The 25,806-nt window shown below is 35.9% G+C and overlaps 1 protein-coding gene across 5 annotated transcripts in view; it reads right to left on the bottom strand.

Moving 5' to 3' along the window:
* Positions 1 to 255: 255 nt before the first annotated feature.
* LOC145996275 (SLIT-ROBO Rho GTPase-activating protein 1-like) overlaps positions 256 to 25,806 on the bottom strand; it is a 248,310-nt gene continuing 222,759 nt past the window's right edge. For all 5 annotated transcript variants that reach the window (XM_083132707.1, XM_083132722.1, XM_083132714.1 and 2 more), the window contains exons 8-15: positions 24,325 to 24,607; positions 22,938 to 23,150; positions 21,807 to 21,912; positions 19,600 to 19,818; positions 18,058 to 18,128; positions 17,035 to 17,215; positions 15,795 to 16,161; positions 256 to 2,979 (exon numbers count right to left, since the gene is read on the bottom strand). In XM_083132707.1, the coding sequence (XP_082988833.1) occupies positions 1,858 to 2,979; positions 15,795 to 16,161; positions 17,035 to 17,215; positions 18,058 to 18,128; positions 19,600 to 19,818; positions 21,807 to 21,912; positions 22,938 to 23,150; positions 24,325 to 24,607 (2,562 nt within the window). In that variant the 3' untranslated portion in view covers positions 256 to 1,857. The remainder of the gene's footprint in view (positions 2,980 to 15,794; positions 16,162 to 17,034; positions 17,216 to 18,057; positions 18,129 to 19,599; positions 19,819 to 21,806; positions 21,913 to 22,937; positions 23,151 to 24,324; positions 24,608 to 25,806) is intronic.

Genomic DNA, 25,806 nt, shown 5'->3' with positions numbered 1-25,806 from the left:
GAGGCTGGCAATCTGTAGGTTGGCCGAAGTCCTTAATGGGCTGTTGTGACACAGGTTATCATCATCATCTTTGTGCAACAATGATGAAACTGGATAACTATAGTATCTCTTTTTTAGAAACTGTGGTAGTAATTGTTTTCTCTGACAAAAAAATAAAATAAATAGCATTCATTCTTATATTTTCAGCATGTATTCTAACATGCACTTTTTTCAACAAGTCAAATATACCAAGGAAACTGCAAAAACTATTTGTACGTCATAATTCATATTTTATTCTCCTTGCTTAGGCTTACAATCGTATATAAAGCTTCAAAATGTAATAAAAAAATGCATCTTTTGAATATAAAGCAAATCCACATACTAAGAATAAATGGGTAAAAAAAGGAAATATTGACAGAGCTAGTGTGGTGGCTCTGTAATATTGCAATACTGAAGCTAATAGGCAACATATAAACCTTTGGTGTTCATGCACATTTTGAGATAAATTTTCAGCAGTACATAAAATAACGTTGCATATACAGCTTCAGTAGCGCCACATCATTTTATTTAAATATATATAATCTCAGCACAGACTCCACTTGATTATAAGTCGAACAATTACCAGTTATTTTTTAGATAATACATTTTTAATTCATGTACTGGTACTTTGAAAAAAAAAAATCCCTTGCCATTGCTACAAATATCAAATTATTTGTCTTACTTTGGCCACTGGTGTGAAAAAAATTGAGCTTTATCACATTTACGGTTTACATTGTGCAATACATCCATAAAAAGTGAACTTATTCTTGGGTGTATAAATATTTATATTGTAGGCTTCACTTTATATTAAGAGCAATTATTTACACTTAAACAAATGATCATATTTTTTATACGCACACAAACACACACATATATATACTGAAATTCATGAAACCTCACTTTTGAGATAATTGTAGGAAATACATTGTGGGGAACTGAAAAATACATGTAACGTAAATGCATCCAGCTGACGCAAACACACAAAGTTTGTAAGCAGAGTATATTTTGCTAAAAAATATTCATATCCAATTTTTTATTTTTTGGTATCTAGAAAATTGGACATGTAAGTGCATCATGGACTAGAATAATTAAATTGTACTTTCCACATTTTATCACTGGAATTTAAAATATAATTGCATTTTGCACCTAAAAACTAGTCATGAATAAGAAGAGGCACCTAGTCAAAACAAAAAAAAAAATATTTTCTTCTCTTTTCAGGACATGCAACATCTGTAGAAATGTCTTGCACTTAGTATGAATTGTTTCAAGAAAGTGATTTTCAGATCTCAAACTACAATTTCTATAATTTGTAGAAATTTGTCATATAATAAAAGCTAGATGGTTTAAGTATAGTTGACATTGAAAGACCAACTACTAATAAGGCATTTTTTCAACACCTGGAAGCAAATTTCTATCCTAATGTTACAACTTCCAGTCTTAGTATAGTTTCAGTCAGTTTGTCTTTACCATGTTTCTGTTTTGACAAGACAACCTCCTCTCCTAACAGATTTGTTTGGGAAATACTCTATTTTATACTTCAAGAGAATATAAAAATTATCCCTCCCTATTTTACCCACTTCACAGTTTCAATTTCTAACTTAAACTTTAAACTTTGTTTCCTTTTCTTTTTCTTTAAAAATGACTTCTTTTAAAAACACAATATAGCTGGACATCTTTGTTAAGTTTAGACACAGTAAAAATTTCGTCCACAGCATACAACTTTACAAAATTACATTTTAAAACACACATGTTCTTTCAACACATCTGCCCAGTGATCAGTCTTTTCATTTTATTTTAGTCTAGTCCAAATGATTCTCAAAAATAAAGGGTTCATTCAGTCTAGCCAGAGCCTTGCTTAGGTTCTAGTTTTTCCTTACGAGGGGGCTCGGGTGAAAGATGTGGAAGAACTGGTTTTCGCATAATTTGTGGTTTTACTTTAACTTGCGGCTTGAAAGAACTTATCGATGGCTGCAAAGGCTGAGTTGGATTGCCCCCACCAAATATTGGGTTGATTGGATGCCCAAACTTTGGTGGGAATTTGGGTGTCCTTGAAGCAGGACTCAGTTCAGATTCAACAGACAAGTTTTGTGCAGATTCCGAGCCATCAGAGCTCGTATCTGACGATATCGATGAAGTCCGTTTTACAGCAATCGTTGTTTGGGTCTGAGCATCAACGGCGACACTCTGAGATGCTTTGGTGTTTTTCTTCAGCGTACACTGATTCTGTTTGGCAAATCTCTCGGCGGTTGTCATGTCGGGACTTTCAGGACCGGGACTCGATCCAGGACTAGGACTAGAGCTGGAACTTGTGCAGTTGCCATTTTCCTCATTCATTCTACTCTTCCCGCTTTTCATCCCGTCAATCTCCACGCTGTCCTTGGGACTGGAACCTAGCGGCGTGAGGGGAAGATCCATCACAAGGTCAGGTGTGTGTTTCTGTCTCATTTTGGTGCATTGCTCCCAGAATTCTTGACTCGAGCGGAAACTGCTCGACGGTGATGGAAGATCGATTTGACCCTGCGACGTAGCTCGTCTCTGCCAGAGTTCTCGATTTTGACTGAAACTTGATCCATCCATGCCTTCAGAATCATCAGATTCTCCCACGCTGTGGCTTTTTGAAGGAGCCTTTCTCAAAACCACACCCTCTGATATGTCTTCGCTCACACTAATCGGGCAAGTCACGGATGTTTCTACTTGTAGCTGGTCGACACCTGTTTGGGAGGGCTCTTGTAAAACGTTTCCCGGCTCAACTTCGGACACGGGTTCTTCAATGTCTATTTTTCCCACAGCTGACAGAATTTGTGTTGCAGCAACTACAGCTTCTCCCACTTCAAAAGATGACCGATTGTTTTCTTGTTCCTCACAGACAGCTTTCTCAATTTCTTCTTCCTCCATTCTCTCTAACGAAGTGGAGCTTAAAACCTTGTGCCTTGCAGACAGATGAGGAGAAACCTTAAGTGACTGCAAGAGAAACAATGAAACTCACATTTATGGTCCAAGATGCACCAAGAGCAAATAGTATTTTCAGGTAGATACTCATTAGCAAACAAAATACAATTCAAGACAATAATTTGACAAAGCAAAATTGATCAAGAATTCTAATTACAAAAGCAGAATGTACAAGTTTCCTATGGGCAAAAAAATAAAGTATTACGTTTTTGTTGGTGGTGGGTGTCATATTTCTCATAACCCCAAAATAGGGTAGGAAATAAAGTGGGTCACCTTAAAAAAGTTTCATTTTCACCATGATGTGTCTAGCTCAAACATTGGGAAACTGTGAAACATCAATATTTAGTGTACATCATGAATTATGCTGATTCTGTGAATTTAGGAATCATATGTACTGCTGTTATGACCAGTTTGATATTTACCATTGGAATCTGGACTCATTAGGCAAAATTGATTGGAATTGTTATTTAGCATCGATTTTCTGCCACTTTTGGCTCATAGTGATAAGACGAAAGAACACCCATCCCTAGGCCAGAATTCGAACCTGGGACCCTTGGCATAACGGTGTATTGTGATTATGGAAATTGAAATTTTAATCAAAACCACTTACGTAGTTCCAGAGAAATAATTTTTTGATATGTTAAATATCTTAATTATAGTAGAATGTAAGATGTAGTATTTAGTTAAAGAGTCCTTCCACTTTTTAGAATGTTTAATTAAGTTCTACCAAATATAAATTGTTCTGAGAATAAATATCTCTTCTACATAACAATTTGTTTTTGTAAAGAATCATGTGAAAATTAAATTATTACTTAAAAATCAAGGAATTTATCCATTTGGTCAGTTAAACAAAACTAAAATAAACTTTTTAAAATTATTTACTATACATGTTATATTTAGAATGCAAAACAGGGAAGAAAAAGTAAATAACAGCTGTTACTTTCATACATTTTCAGTAATAATGTTTCTAGAACTCTTGTATCAGATGTGGCCATTATGTTAGAAGTTTATTCATATTAGTTTGTATTATTATTTGCAATTATAGCGAAGCAGTCATTATTTTGGTTCAAGGGTTACCACTAATTCCTGAAATATCACACCTTCTTTAAAACTCCATTATTTCCTAAATTTCAAGACATGGCAACAAAACTTTCACTTGAAATTCTCCCAATGGGTTACTTCATAGCTCACTTTGCAGGTGATTCCCAACAATCCTAAACAGAAGAGGAATTAGATCTAAAAGGAAGTTAAAAATAAAGTGGGAAAAAGGCATGGTTCACTGAAACTTCTAGTTGCAGACAAGTATGTTACAAAGCATCCTTAAATGCACAGATAATGCAAGTAATTCTTTGCGAGTAAAGCGTAAATATTGCAATTTACAACAGTGTTTATTCTATATGTATGAACGTTAATAAAAATGTATGTAAATTATGTGCATTAGTTCAAAGCTTGTGTACAGTCACTGCCATTTCTGGGTTGTAATGATTCCATTGACTTGCAATGGAATCATTTCAACCCAGAAGTGTCGAGACTACAGGATAAAGCATAAGTTGGGTTAGTTTTGCGGTAATCCTTGAACTAATTGCCTGTTGCATTTTTTGTTCCCTACTTGTTCCAACCTCCCATGTTCTACTTGGATAGTTCAGTGAATGGGTTTAATTCTGTTGGGCCATGAGCCTACCAGCCCCAGGTTTATATATTTAGCCTTCAACATGGTGACTCAGATTATTATTATTTCTTCTTTGCATTAAGGATTCATTATTATTTTGCACCTTATACGACTATACAGAGCAGCTTTGTATCCTGCACACATTAAAATAATAATGTTAATATTTAATGGGTCTTTTAATAAATATAATCTCACTTGAAATTATGAATATTTTAAATCAAAACTCTTGGTACAATGATACATTATAGTTCGAATGGGAAACTTATACAGAGTGGTCACAAAGTGGGTGTAACCCTTAATTTTCAACACTACGATTGTTATGGTTGAATTCTTGAAGTGCACACACCTGATGGTTTAAGAGTCCGGAACACCAGTATGGAGACTGTCACTTTTGTAGCACAGCCAAATTCTGTGCCATGTTCTGGCACCTGTTCATTGCAAGTGCGTTATCACCTGAATAAGACCTTTCCTGGGTGGTGGATTGGAAGAGGTTCTGAAGATTACCCATCTCCCTTATCCTGGCCTCCAAGAAGTCCCAAGACGACCTAACCTCTGGGGGTTAATTAATGATAGTCGGAAATACCCTGTATCACACAATGCAAGGGTTATGAGCAGCTGTGGAAGATTCCTTCACATACATGATCCTGTATTAATCTCCCCAAAAACATCTGCCAGAACATGGTGCAGAGTTCGACTGTGCTACAAAAATGACATACCAATGTTCTGGACTCACATTATCGGGTGTGCATTCATACCAAGCATTCAACCATAATTGTCGGTGTCGAAAATGAAAGGGGGGGGGGGTATGCCCACCTTGTGACAACTCTATACATTATAAATACTCTAAATTGTTTCAAGTATCACTATCGGTATTAGATCGGCTCAGCTCTAGTAAAAATTATAATTTATCTGCTCTGGTTTGTAAAGTAACTTTTGAAATGACCAAGTTCTCTATCTCTATTTTTATATCACATTGGTAGAAAATTGGTATTAGTTAAACTATGTAATAATTTTGTGATGCTGGAGGCATATTTTCCATTAGAAATATTTACATTTGTAGATTACACTGAATGTAACCTGTGTGGAAATTCTCCTAATGCTATAACAAGCATTCTATAAAGGTTGTTCAGAATTTAGAATGTTTAGATAATTCATCAAAACAAATGATCAAACAAATTTCTGAATCAGGACAAATGTCTAGTGGATTTTTTAAAATAAAAATCTAGCTTGAACTACATCTTCGTAAATCTGCTGAAATTTAAAAAAAATATATATATAATTACCATGCCAAAGACATGTTAACATTTTGCACTGGAATAAAATCAGTGTTAGCCATGCTAATGAAGTTGATATCAGTATTTACCTGGTAATCTAAGCATCATTTCTAAGCAAAATATTGCTTGTATTGTTACTGCACCTCTGGCATTATATAATCATTAAAATGTTACCAGAACTTAATGCATTACTAGTACAATCACTACTGTAGTTTTCTGCATTTGGTTAACTAACAGCATTACTGAAAAAAAAAAAACTTTCACCACAGTGAATGTGTAGAATATTCTATTTCTGTGTGAAATTAGTTTAAACATTACTTAAAGCATTAGATCTCTAAATGATTAACCGACTAATAAATATACTAGGTTAATTAAACAAACAGTTTCATGTTAAGTTTTTGGTACACACAGATGTTCCATCATCTAACCAAAAAAATGCAGGCTCAATCAAGATTTGAACCAGAGTTTCCAGCACTGCATGCCACAGATTTGGTTGATGCTGCATTTTTTACCTAGATTTTTACAGTAAAAATGGTTTTGTTAAATTTAGTAAAACTTGAATGTCTCTCTTTACATAAAATACCAGATGAATACAGACATGTTAGTACAGAAGATTAGTAGATTAATCCAATACACACAGTGAGCCATAATAGCCTTGATTTTTAGTGTACTACTACATCTTAACAGAAAGGGATACAGGAACATAGGTAATGGTAATTGAGGGCCTTCCCTATGGTGTTGTGGTAACACTGCCACCATGTAATCAAAGGGTCCTGGGTTTAATACTTAGTAGAAGCACATGGTGGACTTAAAACTTTAATGGCAATGGAAAAAGGAATGTTCAAGTTTGTTTATTTGTATTTACCTTTGTAAACGCTGCGTGCATCTTCCTTTGAGAGATGGCAAATGATTCAGCTCTCACTTGCTAGTGTCGCCTGTCCAACGCATGTGATAATCATGGTAATGAATTGTTTTACTCTTTCCAAACCGAACACGAGGGTGACATTTAACTGGCAGTTTTTCTCCGATATCATCAGTGGTTCAAGTGAAGGGGGGTGCTGTGACAAGGATACCCTACTTTAGTCTCTCATCCCCCCCTGAGATATAGTCGCTGGCTAGAGGCGTAGATAACGTGTTAGTTTCCAGCCTCCAGTTTCGCTCACACCTATTATCTCGGGGTGATAAGAGACGGCACCGGGAGATTGGTAGATCCTGAATAAAAAGACTGTCATCTCGTTCCACACATGTTTAATAGTAGGATATCTGAAGGGATTCTAACCGGTAAGGATAGCCATGATACGTTGTTCCAGATGACGAAGATCACCTTGCTCAGCCATAAACTTTGTCATGTCTACTCCAGGTCGATACAGTCTAATTGTACACTTTACAATTGACAGTCGATGGTAGCAATAAGAGCAATGAGAGGGCCGAGACTTCTCACTCTTTTATACTCAGAGGTGCATGACCCCTGAGTTGATGCAATGCTCCTGCCAAGTTGGAGCACATGTATATTATGCTGAGCAAGGGTCTCTTGCCCTACCATCTACATTACACAGCCAGGTAAAAATATGTAAGCATCCCCCAATTTACCCCATGGTTCAGACAAACATCCCCTGGCTAACAGTTTCCACTTCGAGTACTGGATATTGTATTGACTGAACTTTCTTACTGCCTAATCTTGATGACTTTCTCTTTCTATTGCCATGTTCATTGTCACCTTAAGCCTTTCCATTTTGATGTAGTGGTATACTAAATTCACAGAGACCATTGCAAACTCATTTTGCATTTCTACAGGGTGTTTCCGTAACCTTGAATGAAACTGGCAGGGTGGATGGAGACTGACCCAAGTACCAATATGAGATGAGGAATCCCAGTCCGGAGAGGCATCATTAAAAGTTAAAGCCAAAACTATTTGGGGCTGCCTATGACAGTGGAACAACAAAACTGAAAGATGTAGCTTGATTTAATATGGACATTACTACAGTGTATCGTAGCAGCAGTGGCGTGCCCAAGGGAGGGTTGGTGGGGGTTATAACCCCCCCCCCCCCCGTTAGCCTAGCATTCCTAAAAAAAGAAAGACAAATGTAGGAAAAGATGGCAAAATGAGGGATGACTACAAAACATAGTGTACGTAACCCACTCCCTTTCGAAAATCCTGGGCACGCCACTGCGTAGCACTCTACGGTGTAAACATTACAGCAGGTATTCAAAATGGTGGTCTCCAGCGTCAATGCAGGCATGACTGCATCACAAGCAAGCTCTGTCGCATCTGCTCTAACAGCCCTGGAGTTGTTCTGACAATATCGCAGGTATCAAGGATTCTTGCCAGCAGGTCATCCTCTTTTCTTCCAGTGTCCCGTAGACATCACTTTTTACATGACTAGTGTTCGGCGATATATCGTCCACATGATATAGAGAGATATTAAAAAAAATATCGTCCAGGCGATATCAACTAGACGGTATATAGTCTTAATATTTTGGCAATATATATCATGTCAGCGACATTTTGTCATGATATATTGGTGATATATATGTCAGCAATATATCATGATATTTTGGTGATATATATGATGTGTGCTATATATCATCACGATATTTTGGTGATATATCATGGAGACGATATATATCTGATATCATGACATGGAAAGAATATCTTATCGTATGCGACTATATTTTCTTGACGATATATCGTGATATCAAATCATCCATCCCTAGACATGACCCCACAAGAAAAAAATCGAGCGAGGTCAGATCAGGTGAAGGATTAGGACAAGGAACAGGACCTCCTCGTCCTATTCACCGTCAACGCTGGAGGCTACCGTTTGTACACACACCATATTATACACAGTAGTAATGTCAGTATTAAATCTACAAGCCACATCTTTCAGTAGTCTTTTTCCACTGTCATAGGCAGCCCCAATTAGTTTTGGCATTAACTTTTTAATGGTGCATTTCCAGACTGGGGTTCCTGATCTCATATTTTTCCTTGGGTCAGTCTCCATCCACCTTACCAGTTTGATTCAAGGTTATGGAAACATACTGTACACAGAGTATGTTAGTCATGAGAATTTACAATATGTTTGTCATGAGAAAATACAGTGTGTGTCAGAAGTACCTTACCACCCCTTGTCAAATCCGCAGTGATGTATTTTCATGGAATTTGATATGGGCGATACATAATAGGCCTAGGGGGACACCTTGTGGAGTATGTCATGCGGACGGCCGCCATCTTTTTTCCGCCATCTTGAATCCAAGTTTTTTATTTAAAATTATAGGTAGGTCATGTGATACATGACCACAGGCTAGAATTTAGTCAGGATGTCAAATCTGAAATCAGATTTCATGTAACTTCATTTGGCGAAAAGTTTTTGGCAACTGAAAGTGATGTTTACCTGTTACAGAATGTGCTCCACATGTTGTCCGTGTTGGGCAATGCACGTGTGCAGACGCTTCTCCCAATGTATGTGGACAATGAGCAAGGTATCTGGTGAAATTTGCTCAAAGGCAGCCATGATACGTTGTTCCAGATGACTAAGATCACAAATTTTCACACCATACACCATAGCCTTAACGGGTCCCTAAAGGTAAAAGTCCATTGGCGTTAGGTCTGGTGATCGAGCAGGCCCTTCAACGGGCCCATGCCGACCAATCCATGCCCCAGGAAATTGTTCATCCATGTACTGAGGCACCTGGATGCCATAATGGGGAGGCACACTATCTTGTTGAAAAAACCTGGGAATGTACCATCTTCCGACATCAGAGCTGGCAGTATCTGTTCCTGTAGCATCCCCAGGTATCGTTCCGCATTTAAATTTCCTTGAATGAAAAAAGGACCGATTATCCATGTTCCCCCATATGCCTGCCCACACCATAATCTTCCCTGCACCGGTCATTTTGGAGAGATCTGTCAATGCGGGGTTGTCTGGCGACCAATAGCGCATGTTTTGCCTATTCACCTCTCCATTTACGTAGAAGTTCGCTTCATTGGATTGGAGTATCTGCATAGCGACGTTTGGATTTAGCAGTACTTGCGCGATAGCACACTCGCAAAACTGCACGTGGCGATCTGGATAGTCCTCTGAGAAGTGTTACTGCATTTGCACCTTATACGGATGCCACTTGTGCCTCTGTAGCACCCGGTACACTGAACTGTGACTCATAGCACATTGCATTGCTATACGTGTGCTTCGCTGCAGTGACGTCGAGAAGGAGGCCAACCTGCTGTATCTTGTGCTTCATCCGTGACTGTCCACGGTCGTCCACTACGCAGTCTGTCCAGGACTGTGCCAGTCTCCTCGAATTTGGTTAGTAACTGTGCCACTGCAACATGTGACACAGGGTGACATCGGCAGCCACTGCTCGGGCACTTCTCCAACCCCACAGTTTGACGATCTGGATGCGTTCCTCAGTTGTTAACGGCATGGTTCAGAACCTGTAACAAACAGGTAAACACCACTTTCAGTTGCCAATAACTTTTCACCAAATGAAGTTACATGAAATCTGATTTCAAATTTGACATCCTGACGAAATTCTAGCCTATGGTCATGTATCACATGACCTACCTATAATTTTAAATTAAAAAAAGTTGAATTCAAGATGGCGGCCGTCTGTGTGACATACTCCACAAAGTGTTCCCCTAGGCCTATTATGTATCGCCCATATCAAATTCCATGAAAATACATCACTGCGGATTTTACGAGGGGTGGTAAGGGACTTCTGATACACCCTGTACAATCCAAATACGAAACAAAGTTCTGTTGCAATGTATAGACATCCAAGTCACTATGAAACTAACAGAAAAGTGAGTTAAGTTGTAGAATGAACTTCTGTTACTGTCCTTATACTACTACTTAGGTTAAATCTACACAGGTTTTATAAATTATTGCCTGAAAATGTCCAGCAAGAAAGCATGCAACCAAGCAATTGCAAATATCAGAACATAATCAAGCTACACATAGCAAAGGCAGGCCCCATGCAACCAGAACGAGTAACAGAAAACATTGCATACATTGCATGCAAATGGAAATTGCGAAAACTCACCTTTTAGCCAAAATGTGTGCTCACTTCCGATTTCCTTCCCTTCCCTACATAACTGCTGACCTTGCAAAATACACTACTTGCACATACATCTAAGAGTGGGTTATAGCATAACTACTTGTGATTTTGCATGGATACTTTTCGATTTAGGATTGGTATGATTTTTTACCCTGAGGAAAAATCTTTTTGTCACATTTGAAAGATCACAGAATTTTCTATTGGATCACACATAGTCATTGATTAAACCAACAATGAAGAAATTCAATTGAGAGAAAACTTGTTCCTCTGGGAAATTTCAGAAATCACACTAAGAAAACTGGCTTCAAATATCAATGTAGTTTTACTCACTATAACAAATTATTCTGCAATGCACCCCTGTATAATGAAAGGGACTGTAAATAATGAATTTAAGACATATGCATCTGCCTGTAGTGAATCCTCATTTGATATTTATCAACCAGATTGCAATAGTAGTTAGACTTATGCGATAGCATTAAAAACAAAATGAACTATAAATCAAACAGAATTCTCTGTCATATTGTTACATCTGCTTGGAATATTTAAAATAAATATGTAAATTACTCAACATTTTCAGCTGCATTTTGATGAGAATAATGATTGCCTGGCACGATCAAGTTCACATCCTAGAAATGTGAACCTCTCCTAATACTCGCAGCTTGTTCAGATAAATCATCTCAATACTAATTAGATTCTTGTTAAACAATTTTAATATGAACACAGATCATCTAACTTTTAAATGGTGTCTCTCTCTCTCTCTCTCTCTCTCTCTCTCTCTCTCTCTCTCTCACACACACACACACACACACACAGATATATCTTCAACACAGCTTTCGTTGAGTAGATTTCTGAATAATATTATTGCTTACAATTTTTCTGTTGCACATGTTAATAAATGCCAATCAATCATCATTTTGGTGCTTGTTACCACATTTCTTATAAATTAGACACCCCAACATTAATTGTATGCATATTATATATACACAAACAATGTAAAAAGTTAATATGTTTTACATTGAAGTAACCTATAACAACAATTCCTTGTTATTTGCAACCAAAAATAATAATAGTCTATAGAGCGTCTCAACCTTAAAAAGTCAGTATGGATTAAATGGAGCGCGGAGAAGCCAGATCAACAAACTGAGTCGCATCGAGTCGCTGTTAATTGCTAATGATTGAGACAAATTTACTTCCTTAATATCGAATAGGAAATCATCAAAATCTATGTATTTGATGCATCTTGGAAAAAAACAAAAAAACTATAGTTACCTCAAGATTTGCATGTAAATGTTTATATTTCGACGTAACTATTTACCATTTTACATTTGCATTATATGTGTAATACATGCAACTATTGTTACTTTCGTTGAATGTTGTATCCTTTACATAAACAGAATTAAATAAATGCAAATAAACATTAAGATACATTCTTACGGAAAATAAAGCACACTGCACTTCCTACGAACCGGGGCACCTGCCTGCAACTGAATTGTAACCTCGGTGGCACGCAATGAATTTGATACGTGAGACAGCCCGCATAAACAAACTATGATTGCAGAATACATAATGGTGCTGTGGAGTAACAATGCATTCTAAAAGTAACTTCAAACAATGGTTAACACTTTTCTCGCTTGGTCTACATGTGTATCGCAACAACCTGAAAAGTTTCTCGCTAACCAACTTTTTCGTGTTACGGTCTGATGATTTATACAAAATATCCAATGTGTGTGTGTATATATATAACTCTGCTCGTAAGCAAATTAATTCACTCAGGCAAATAATATCATATCTACAAACATCATAGAACCCGTAGAAAAAAAACTGGTGAAGTTGTTCAAGCGGTTTGATATTTGAAGTATTTCAAAAGTACTCAATTTACTTCAATACTGACTTTTAAGGTTGAGACACACTATAGCGATTTTGATGACACTGCCGCCATTCACTACTGACTTTTTGTAAAGTGCATCAAGTGAACTCCATACTTGTAGACAATTAAAAATTCTTATTCTGAGCATAATGACCAGGATACACATGCAGGCACCACACATCATGTACATTCATTGACACACACGCACACACATACCTACATATGAATTCACTACTTACCTTCATTTTAAGTAATATGTCATTTAGTTTAAAGAACATTTGGGCACATCCAGTAGAAAATAATTTGAATGAAATTGCCTACACTCAATTCATCAGCACACACATTAGAGCATGTATGTTGAAGATATAAGGCAAGAGAGATGTGATATTTTATTGAATCCTTCACTTCAACACTTCCGATTTCATATCTTTATTTAACTATCTGTGTGTGTATTTATGATACTGTCCTGGCAACATGTTCCCACTTTAGATTCAAACAATACGCAGTTACATGACAAACATTTTGCACATTAAATTAAAGTTCACTTGCACCTTGACACATGCAAAGTTATTTACATAGGCAAGTAAGCTTACCAAAATTGCAATATTCTGACTAATCCATTATTTAAATAGCTGCAATGTTTATTAAGCTTATTTAATTCATTTAACGATTCTAGAAATTCTGAGGCAGAGGGACAATTATATTTATTAATTGCTACACAGTGACAATCACTTATATTTACTTCCACAGAAAAATTGTTCTTACTAAACAAGACATCCCTATTTCTAGATGGAATTGTGACGAGTTCAGTGTATGCTACGTAGCCAAGAATTGATAAATTCTCAATGGTGGTAAATGAAATTGCAGGTAATGTTAGCCAAACCTGTTCCGCATTTAAATCCTTTGTACTAAACAAAATTCCATGATGGAAAAGTGTTTTGGAAACAAAGGTCTGTCAAGCAGATTTCATTGGATGACACGTGATCAGCGTATCAAGCACCACAGCTACTGTTTTCAGCATTGTCACTATAGCTTTAGAATAGTTTCCCAATTACCTCGCAATATTGAGTCAACACTGCAATTTTGAGCTATGAGGAATCTGACAGGAACATCACACCAAAGATAAGAGTGCTAACCATTTTGCTATACCAGAGCTCAAAATCCATTACACAAAATATATTAGGCATAACTTACAAGGTTACACCACATGCCATCATTTCACTAAGTAATAAAATCCAGTTTTTGGCATGTACTTACTTTGTTCTCTAGCTTTTACATCACGTGGCTTCCTCTTTTAACGTAACTTCCACATGTTTTAAACCTTGACTAGTCTTGTCCATCTCCTGAGGAAGCCACATGATATGGTGAAAGCTAGAGAGAAAAGTAAGTACATGCCAAAAACTGGACTTTATTACTTAACAAAACATATGGTTTTGTGGCAAGAAGATAAGACTGAAAAATGACTATCTGTAAGCAATATTGGTCACCTACATGATTAAAAATAAATGAATCCTCAAATTTTCCCAGTGTTACTGCCTATGATAAACCTCCTTTCTTTTCTGCTGTTAATAATAATTACCTACAGTTTATACAGACTGTAGGGTTTCTATTAATTAAGATAGCCTTTATATGAACATAATTTTAATAACATTAATGAACTATTTGAAACACACTGTATCATATACAAACGAACTGATTTTAGTATGCGATAACTGTACTACACAGCCAAAACCACATCAATTTCTCTTTCTTTCTCTGCGCACACACACACACACACACACACAAACAAACCACGTAAACAAAAAAAGTTATGATGAAACTGATAATCACCAAGATGATTGATATTCGTATTAAGTCATCAATAATAATGCACAAGAAAAATGAATAGCTAATACTTCACACTAAAACTACATGTGGAATCATGCAAAGATGAAAGTAAATCAGCATACTCTAATTGCTACAGCACTTTAATGATATATTCACTGCAATTATAAAAGAATTTGCACTAGTCTGTGAGAATTTGAAGACAATATAAAAATTTGCTCAGTATCACAGAATCTTCAATATTCAACTTAATTTTTGAAACATGTCTAAAAAAATTACATTATTTCCTTAACATTTAACTGTACAAACACATGAAATACATTTAATATTGGCATGAAAAAACTAGTTCATTAATCAGTATACAGGTTTGCACACAAGCAACAATGTTTGGCTTTAATCCACTTTGGCATGGATGCAATATTATTACCAATGTAATGTTTAAATTGTAAAGCATTAATGAAAATAGATACTGTAATATATTCTAATAAAAATAAAGCAAGTATTTTAACAAATACAACTATCAGACACACACAAACTAATGGAAAACTGATGAATGAAATAGTACAAAATAATAGTTCCAAGTGTATGTAAATCCTGATAAAAAAAATGCAATATATACATACAAAAAGCATCCATGAACGGAAGATAGCAATTTGACGTTCATCACTGGAAGACTTACGATTTTTTGTTCTTTTGATGACAAGGTGGTGATAAAATTACGAAAATGGCACTTGCGTAAAACAGAAAAATAGCTGATGCGGAACAGTAAGTGAATATAAGGGTGTAAATGACACACACGCACACACTGCAAGCTTCTATATACTGCGCACACTTTAAAAAAATGCTATAAATGAACTGAAACAAAACTATAATGCTTTGGTGTTCTCTTACATCTTACAAAAGGAAAAAATACATTTTAGGGCTAATGTACACATGAAACAAAAAAAAGGGGAGGGAGAAACAACCTCATTCAAAACTCAGCATGCGGTGATAAACAGAAGAAAATTACAATGCGACACTCATGCAGATTACCTAAGAACCTGAGAACCTTTAAATATCTGGTCGCTTCTTTCCCCTTTCCAACACAACAAACAAAAGAACAACACATACAAATACACTACACGGTTGTTTCAAGTACCTCTGCTGGTAGATCAGCCAGGGCTGCTTCCACTGCACTCATTGAGATGGGGGAGTGAGGGTGCCGAATGTCTGGACACAGTTCGTTCTTGTGCAAGTCTATATTGTCGGGAAGAGACGTGATTCTGTTTCGAGGGGAAGCATCTTCTGACCAGTTGGTTTTACACGTCGGGGATGGAGAAACTGCACCGCCCGTCCCCGGAGGCAGACTCCAAGACTCTTCACTATCTTGCCACACTGGCGTGACTAGTGGCGAATGTTGTGATGAGTGGCCAGACAACAAGGAATCGTTTGAACTTGAAGCCCTTCGTCTCATCGAGTCATCCGAGCTGGATTTCAACAGATCTAACTTTTCTCGGTCTTCATCTCTATTGTAATGAAATATTTGCATTAAGACAAACAGTAGATGTGCTATTTTGGGGGTAGAACATGTAGTGTACAAAGATGATAGTATCAGTCAAATAACATGAGTCCTATATTCTGTTTTACGCAGAAGTAAATCTCATTAAGTAGAAATAGATCAATATTGATATCTATCAACAGCAGTTCACTGGTAAGTGAAGTTTCAGAAGCAATTCCATATCATTCTTGATAATAGCCAATATCTTTCAAGAATCCAGATACCCGGAAGGGCACTTAATAATAATAATAATAATAATAATTCTACACTAAATTGCATGCAACAAAAATGAACTTCTTCAACAAATAACAGTCTTTTTACTACATTCAATTTGGAAAAGCAAATTACAGTTTTCTACAAAATTGTAATAAAATTTCCGGTCTGTTCTGTAGTGCTTTAACATGCTATTCACCATGTTTTAAAGGTTGAACTATATTCAGCATTCAAGAAAATAAAGTTTATTCAATATTTGTGAAAATAAATGGATAATAATAATTCTTGACACTTTCCTGGCAGCAAATGAGCAGCTTCCCTGATAAGAAGAAATGTATGCCCTGAAAACCTTGGATGCTAATGCTGATTTAATCTGGCTTGTTCAAATTTAATATATAAATGCATGTGAACTAGACCATATCAATCTAACAAGACTATTATTTTAAAGCATTCACAATTTCACTGAAGATAATTATTTAACCACCTAGTTCATTTGTTCACACAATGTTGTGAAAATGATGAACTTTATTTACAGGATATTTAAACTCTGTGAGAATGTGCCATGTGCCTTTATATGGACTCTGCAAAAAAAAAATAATAATAATAATAATAATAACTAATAACTTACTTGATTTTTAGCATGATGTATTTGTCTGGAATAAGGCCTTCTTGTCCATTGATGCTCCCTCTCCACCAGTCATTCGACACCTGAGAATACAATGTAATGCTTTCCCCTTTCTTAAAACTCAACTCCCTATCTGAACGAGCAAGGAAATCAAACTGGGCTGTTGCTTCCATTGCCTCAGATTCTGTAAAAAAAAAAATGATGATAATTATTAGATCACTTGCATATATAATACACTGACTGGATTCATGTATGTTGTTAATGTACTGTCTTTTACTTCTACACTATGAATAGTTTACTCTAAACAACCATTAGCCTTAAGCAGTCATTCTTTCAACTCGTTTTGGTCCAGTGAACTTATTTTATAAAATACATATGACTATTTATACTGGAGAGCTGCAGTGGTCCAGTTGGTAGGGTGACTGCCATGCAGAAGAACAAGTTCCAGTTCCCATGGTGGGTGACTGAGGGTGGGAATTTGTTCTGCAATGCACCTCCATGAAGTGGCTTTTAGGGGTAAAGGCAGAGCATGGTGCTCATCACACTATCTTCATAAATGACAGAGATTGTGAATGTGTGATGCCCTACCTCTATCTTTCAACATTTTAACTACATGTATTGAAAGATTTAAGCTTGCACCATTACACTTTTATTTTTTATTGAAACTAGCTCAGACTTGGTTACTTAATTGGCAAGACTGTCTTGTATTTCTTTATAAATGAATTTCTTTATAATTGAATTAGTACTTTGTTTTAATATATATCTTGGATCTTCCATTGGATGCTAGCGCAATTCGTATGTAAATAACAATATCAACAATTAATAATTCTGAATATTTGTTTGAATTTTTTAATGGTGCATACTATTGAAATGATAAAATTCTTGAAAAATAAATAAAAATACAACTATAACGATTTCCCTGACCTTTGCAAGTTTTGCACCAATTCAAAATGCATGCATGTTCAGCCATATACCCAATAGAAATATCCAGCTATCCAATATAAAAGCTGTGAAGAAAATGCTTACCATCTTCGGAAGGATAAACTTCTGAATCCATATCTTCCTGAACATGATCAGAAGGAGAATCTCCAACATCACTGAAAAAAAATAATAACATTTTACATGAACATTTATTCTGCAACCTTTTTCATTTATACTGCACACAATTATTTAGTAACAATAAGAAAATAATTTACAAATTAACCCCCCCAAAAAAAGAAGAGATTCATGGCATGGAAATAATAATAAGCATACAGAGATAGAAACTTCTGAACATTATACAGGGTTATTCAAAAAGAAATAGCAGATTTCAAATGTTTATTTCTCACGAACTATACAAGATAGAAACACGTGCCATACATCAATGGATAGAGGAAGGTTCAAAGTTTTATAATCCTGCCTATTAGTTCCATTCAATACACATCGAATTGTTGTAGCTATCAATTCAATAACTAGGGACCAGTTAATTCGTGTGTGGCAAGAAATGGAGTACCGTTTGATGATTGTCTGGCAACACATGGTGCTCATGTTGAGAGCATACATTAAAACTTTCAACAATAAAACTTTGAACCTTCCACTATCCATTGATGTATTCGTGAGAAATAAACATTTGAAATCTGCTCCTCCTTTTTTAATAACCCTGTATATAAGAATCACAAAGCAACCTGGTTTCACAAAACGAGACTGAAGTGAAAAAAGATATTATGGGTGCATCAGTACCTAATTAGGCTACTTGCAGCTGTCAAATTGTATGCTCCTTACAAAAACTGATAAAGTGTATGAATTAAAAGATTAAATTAATTAGAAGGGTGGATGGATATTCTCCCCTATGACTGGGAAATACTACATGCTGTTGCCAAACCTATTCAGAGTTCTGTCATCTACTAAATGCTCCTTTTCCTAGTCTTTGAACACAAGCAAAGAACGTGACTGGGGCATAATTGTTCATCCTTCATCTGTAAACAGAGGGTAATGAACTGACAATAGAGACTGAATGCTATTCAATTCTTTCAGCACACTTTAAAAGAAGCATTTTGGCTTGCATTTGGTACACTCGTGTTTAGAAAAAGTGGCACATTGTCAAACCTTATAAAATGTGCCACTTTATGTGAACAGGACTGTACCATCTGTTTAGTTGTCTTGTAGAAGATAAGTGACCAAATTTCCAGTAATGTTGTGTTAATTTTTGTAAGAAATATTTCATCTGTATGTAAGGGTAAATCAAGAAAATCTTAGGACTGGTATTGCATGCAGTTTTATATGCATAAGCATAATCTCTACTGCCAAGTTAAAGTACCTAAAAAAAATGGTGTATATTCAGACCTGAATATATTTTCAAATCATAGTTCACAATTATAGTGTGGTTCACTCATAACTCTAACATACTGAATTCTAACTTTATTAAAAAAGAAACACAGATTTTTTGTTGTTTTACTGAATTGTATGCACCCTATTATGAGTAAGGGAGTTTTCATACCAAAGTGAAAAATGACAACTGTAAACTACACACACACACTACAACAGGCACTAATTTTTTTTAACAAAAAAAAGACAAAAACAACAACTTACTTTTCATCAGGCTCTTTGCTGATGTACTTCTCATACATGACTCCACCGTCATTCGGACATATGTCCTCATTGAAGAGTATTATATTCTTGATAAGCTCATTCACAAGGTTCTGGTATTGCACCTGATCCTTATCTTCTGGGACAGGAACTAGCGTTGGTCCAAAACATATGGCCAAATTGTAAGGATCCATCATGTTTTCGTCGCTAAATTCGGACAAACTGTAAATACACAAGTATTGATACCAACATTAGCTATGCAGTCTCATAAAAGAAACTTCGGCATATTTTAACACAAATTTTATTGCCTACTTTACTTAACAAGTGCATAAACAGACACATACATGCACGCACATGCTTAAATCTACAAGCTGCATCTTTCAGTTGTCTTATTCCACTGTCAGAGACAGCCCCAACTAGTTCTGGCTTATAACTTGTTAATGACGCGTTTCCGGACCGAGGTTCCTTATCTCAAATTGGTACTTGAGTCAGTTTCCATTTACCCTGCCAAGTTTGTTTCAAGGTCACGGAAAACCACTGTATATGCTCGATTTGATTTTGTTATTTAGTGTTGCTTTTCTGTCAGTTTTGGCCAATCGTGATGAGGATGAGTGATATGGTGAAATTGATGAAGGAACACTCGCAAAGAACACCCATGCCCAGGTCAGGATTCAAACCCGGGATCCCTGGCATATACATGCACCCACACATATAAATACTGTTAAATGTTCAGCACTGTGAATGGCCACATGTCTAGAAAAATAATGCAAACAGTTGACCAATTAGTAACTCAAAATCGTAACTCGAAGAGGCTTATGTAGGGAAACATAAGTATACTTTCAATAACATAATTTTCTAAACAAAGTTTGATGTGAGAATATTAATATAGATGTAATTAAATTCAAATAATGCCAAAACATGACCATCTGCCCATTCAAAAACATTGATTTCACTAATATATTAGTTCTCAATTCAATATTTTTACAGTGAGTTTCCAATTAAAGTACTCCCCCTCCCTCCACACTCATGGGCTTCTTTTCAATTCAGCTACATTTTAATTCACAGTCTAGTTGCAAGGTGGAATTGGTTAGTTTTAGAATCAAACACCATACATTTCTGCATTATATTAAAACGTTATAGTCGATCTCTATTTTATGTTTCCGGATCTTTCATTTTCTCACACTATACATCTTGACTACCTGGTCTGAAAAATAAAAACAATGATCCCCCCCCCCCCCCCAAGATTATACATTTTCTCTTATTGAAAATCCTTTACCTGAGGTTCCTGAAGAACATTTAATTAAGGTGTCTAGCAGCTAGTGTAATTATTTCTGTAGAATAATCTGGAGTAATAGTGGAAAATCTTAATCCATTTACTTACATTGTTACAGGTTTGATTAAACTAGAATTACACTTATTCAAGTGCATTAAGATTGCTTGTCAAGACTGTTAGTAGGAATAACATTTTAAACAAACTAACTAACAGTTTAAAGTAGGATTTGAACCACTGAATTACGTGTACCAGAAACTGAACCTGCTACTCCTTGATTATAAAATATTACTTAACAAGCACCAGGAATCCAGAAATTGCAAGTTCATTTTAACATCACATTTCAAATCCAAACTGCTTTTCAGTCGCACAATTTTTCATTCCTGATATAAAGCATATTGCTGATATATCGGTATCAACAGATACTAATTTGGTACCAGTATCAGTTGGTTTTTATATGCCGATACCGGTTGATACTTTTCTGGCATTTTGATCGTTTGAGGGGTCCACAAAAATGTGACTCTACCCTTTTGCCAAGTTATGTAAAATTCAAAGTTTCCATTGATTTTGTACCAATATTATGTGAGAAAATTTTATTTTGTGATTGCTTAACACAAATTTTTTATATTCTGATTTAATTCTTCAATATTTTAAAGCAAAACTCTGGTAAATTGATGCTTGTAATGGAATACTTACACAATAATATTAATCATTATTTTGAACAATTTTTAACCGTTACAATTTTTAAGCATCGGTAATGGTGGGTATTGGTACAGTTATCAGTTGAAAGTGGTATTGGTTCAGCCTTACTAATAAATTTATTAAGCACTTGATGGTGCCAAATGTTCTAATTCCTCACAATATTAGTCCAAGCCATCATTACTTCAGGTCACAAGGAGATAGAGACAGAAACAAATAGAAATCGAGAGAGTCTACTTACTGATTCAGGAAGGCAAATAAATATCTCATTACAATAACTACAGATCTTGGAAGACTTTGCACCAGATCTCTCATCTTCACAATGAAATCGTGCTTCGATTCTAATTCTGAAATAAATGACAGAAATAGATTGTATTAGTTCATTTAATTGAAAATTACATGTTATAAAAATTAAGTAACTCATTGCTATATCCTTCTACACTATCGTACACAAAAAGCTGTTTAATAAACAGTAACAGCATAACATTTTATCCCAAAATAAAAAATTATAAACTAATAAATTGATCCTTTACATGGCATGATCCTTTATGAAAAACAACTTCAAAATTGTCAAAGAACTAATATTTTCTTACAACCATTTTTTTTTCTTTCTTAAAAATTATATTATCACTTTTCAACCCTTTGTGTTACTTTTCTTCAAAATGTTTTATTTGAACAAACATTAAACAAACTGTGATTCTCCACAACACACAGTCAATAATTTAAAAAAAATAAATTTATGGACATCCTTCCAATAAATTCAATGAAAAATATTATGAAATAAAATTAGTGCTGAATTATTTTTTATTTTTTCATAAATTATCATTTATGCAGAAAGTGTCCATAAACTGAAAAATTATGTGTAGATTCAGAAATTTTAATATGTTCATGAATCGACTTGTAACTGCGGTGGCTCAGTTGGTAACGCGTCTGAGTACCATGCTAAAAGGTACCGGGTTCGATCCCCGGCCAAATCAAATCTGGAAACTTTTCTAACGTTGGAAGCAGCCCCGGCGCCCACCCAGCGTTGAATGACATGGGTACCTGGGGGAAACCCTGGGGGGTAAAGGTGGTCAGGGGCATGATGCTGATCACATCACCCTCACTCACGACCTGATCAAGAAAGTGTGGGGCGTTGCTCCCACACCCCCTATACGCCTTCATGGCATGGTGCTAAGCACAGGGGAGCACTTTACCTTTTTTTTACCTTTACACTACATATTATCATGTAAATCACAAACATAGCATTTGTACAAAAGATCATAGCTAACACATACACACTGATGCTCTACTGTGTTATAAGATGCATCAATGATCATTTATATGATTGAAATACAAACAAGCATCATATCTAATAAAAGGAGATGCTTACGAGCTAGTTCCATAAATTGGTCAAAATAAATAATAGGAAATAGAGGTTCTCGAAGTTCACGAAGGTACAATTTCAAAACGCCTGCAACAGAATTGATGTCTGAGGCATCTGTCACATCAGCCAACGGATCTTCCCCTCTTTCAAACGACTCCCGGAAATTGTTTATTTCCACTTGGGAACCCGACACTCGGAAAATTCCTTGGTGGTGGAGACCTGAAAAGATAAAACAAGTCACGTACAATTTATCGCTCGATACCACACAAGTCAAATCAGTACACAGTCATTGTTAGCAAGTGCAAGGCCCTGGGTAAGTTATATCTATTAGGCTCTTATACATATTTGCTACATTTGTAAAATGTGAATATATTGGTAACTAATCACACACTAATGTAAAAATGTGATATTTTTGCTATACTTTATTTGTTGACCATGTGTCTTGGTCAGAGGAAAGAATGACTAAAACGTTAACAGCATATAAGAAATTGCAAAAAGATCAGAACTGAATCAACAACAGATCAAAGATATCCAGTACACAAATGAACAGGGCATTTTTACCAGCATTTCTGGAATAATGGTAAGCCAAAACAGATTGCATGTCGATAATGTCATTCCCAGAATGATTGGTAGAGGCTGAGGTAAAAGTCAGGTTACATAGATGAAAGGCCACCACAGTCACTAGACCTAATACCTGTGGATTTTTATTTGTGGGGACATGTAAAGGGGATCGTGAATGCTACGAAAATTAAAAACCTGGACCACATCAAAGAAAGGTTCACAGGCGCCATCTCCCAAATCGCCCCACCACACTAGAAGACGTCTTATGGAACTGAGAGCGTTGAATTGAAGCATGCATTCAAGCAGATTGTGTACAATCATTACATGTCAATCATGTGTGTGTTAGTTTGCATGTATTGGTTTTCCTTTGTAACCTGACTTCTGCCTCACCCTGCACATGCACAGAGAATAAATTGAGGCCACATGTTGTGCTTGTGTAGTCAATATATTTCTTTAAGTGCTGGATGGTTCTGTATGTTTTGTCATGTCTACCAAGTATTCCTGACTTATAGACTGCAGTTAATGGGGGGCATTCAAAAGTATAGAAATATAGAAAGAGAAAGTTTCGAACCCTTCCATTCTTTTCAGTTTGAACTCTCTTTATGCCACCTGGAACTGTGAAAAGGGGGGGGGGGGGGGTGAGCCAAGACATAATAAATAAAATAACAAGACAATGAAAACAAAGTAAAATTTCAAAAATTAGTTTCATAAAAAAAAAAATCAAGCATTCATTCTAATATTCCTACAAATGTCTCATACCACTTTAAAAGTTTAGAATTGCTGAAATTTAAAAGAATGGGATTAAACTGAACATGCACCACAGAATACTCACCATATAGGTTGATCACTCTGATGCAGCTCTTCATTATAAGGGGAATTTCTTGGTTGGTTGCTTCTAAATATTCTTCCAGACTGCCTCCGAATAATTTAGGCTGGCCAATCAGCTGCATCCTGAGCAACCGTTTCCTCCGTGGCTTGTTGTTCAATATTTGAGTCTTATGAAGTTTCAACGACGAGGGAGATTGACTGGAATCCAACAAAGTCTTTCTGATGTGATCATATTTTGCGTGAAGCCTTGCTATTCTACTAGTTCCCAGAATGTACTCTCGGAATTTCTGAAAGGATGGAAGTACAAATTAGTACAAATACTTGATTGATTTGCTTTATTTTACTTCGCTTTTTGTGCCACTATTGGCTAATTTGCAAAGATAGGGATGAGTGATGAATGGACACTCGCAAACATCCATGCAGAGATTCGAACCTGGGACCCCTGGCATCGATGTGCTAACCACTCCGCCACGGGGGACGGCAGTACAAATACTAAATAAAAAAACCTGATTTCGTTTACAAGTCCAGCACAATGTTTCATTATAGATCATTTGAAAAAAAAAAAAAAAAAAAAAAAAGACATAAAATTGCATTAAAATAATATTTTTCTGCACAATAGAATTCACGCACGTACATTTAGATTCATAGGGATTTTGAATAAATATTTATCAATTATATCTAACCTGGTTAATAATAATATCCTTCAAATTCTCAGTTTGAGTGTGTGTGATGGCAAACAAAAATAAATGAACAAGGGAGTTGAAGGGGACAAGAATATTTTCTGTCTGAGGGGGCAAATACTTAAATATTATAGAAAAATGCATAATAGTTGATACAAAAGTGAACTTATTTATCTAGTTTCTCTTGTTTACTGGAGAAGTGGTAGTGGGGGGGGGTCCTTTCCCAATGCTCTCCTCTGGCATCTTCATTGTATAAACTGTATCATTATCAAATCACTAAATTATGCAGGAAATCATCATTTATCTTCAACTTTGAGATTAATTTGATTGATTGAGTTGGTGTTTTAAGTCCACTTTAGGCACAGTAAGGCTAATCGGGACTGGACCTACAGTTTAAAGTGGGATCTGAACCACTATGTGCCTCCACCGGGTATCAAACCCGGGGACCCCTTGATTACAAGGTGACAACGCTACCACTGCGCCATCGGGAAGGCCAACATTGAGATTAAAGTAAATAAAGAGAAAAGTATGTATAAAAATTATAAAATACAGTGGAACCTCAATTGTATGTCTTTCAGGGCACCAAGCTGAAAAAACTTAAAATGCAGGAAAATGTAAAACCAAGGAAAATTTCACATTTGCTATGTTGGGACCATCAAGATTGAATGCACAATGTGGGAAAATGTAAAATCCAGGAACACAAAATTGGGGTTCCACTGTACAACTTTCAACAATGTTGCATTCTGACGTTTAAAATAATATTCACAATAACAAATAAGCTATGGACACCATGAGACTCCTGAATT

The sequence above is a fragment of the Lepisma saccharinum genome, chromosome 1 (assembly GCF_977018435.1).
Source record: "Lepisma saccharinum chromosome 1, izLepSacc3.1, whole genome shotgun sequence".
NCBI lineage: Eukaryota > Metazoa > Arthropoda > Insecta > Zygentoma > Lepismatidae > Lepisma > Lepisma saccharinum.
Note: the sequence above shows the minus strand (reverse complement) of the source record. Positions and strands in the feature narration are given on the sequence as shown.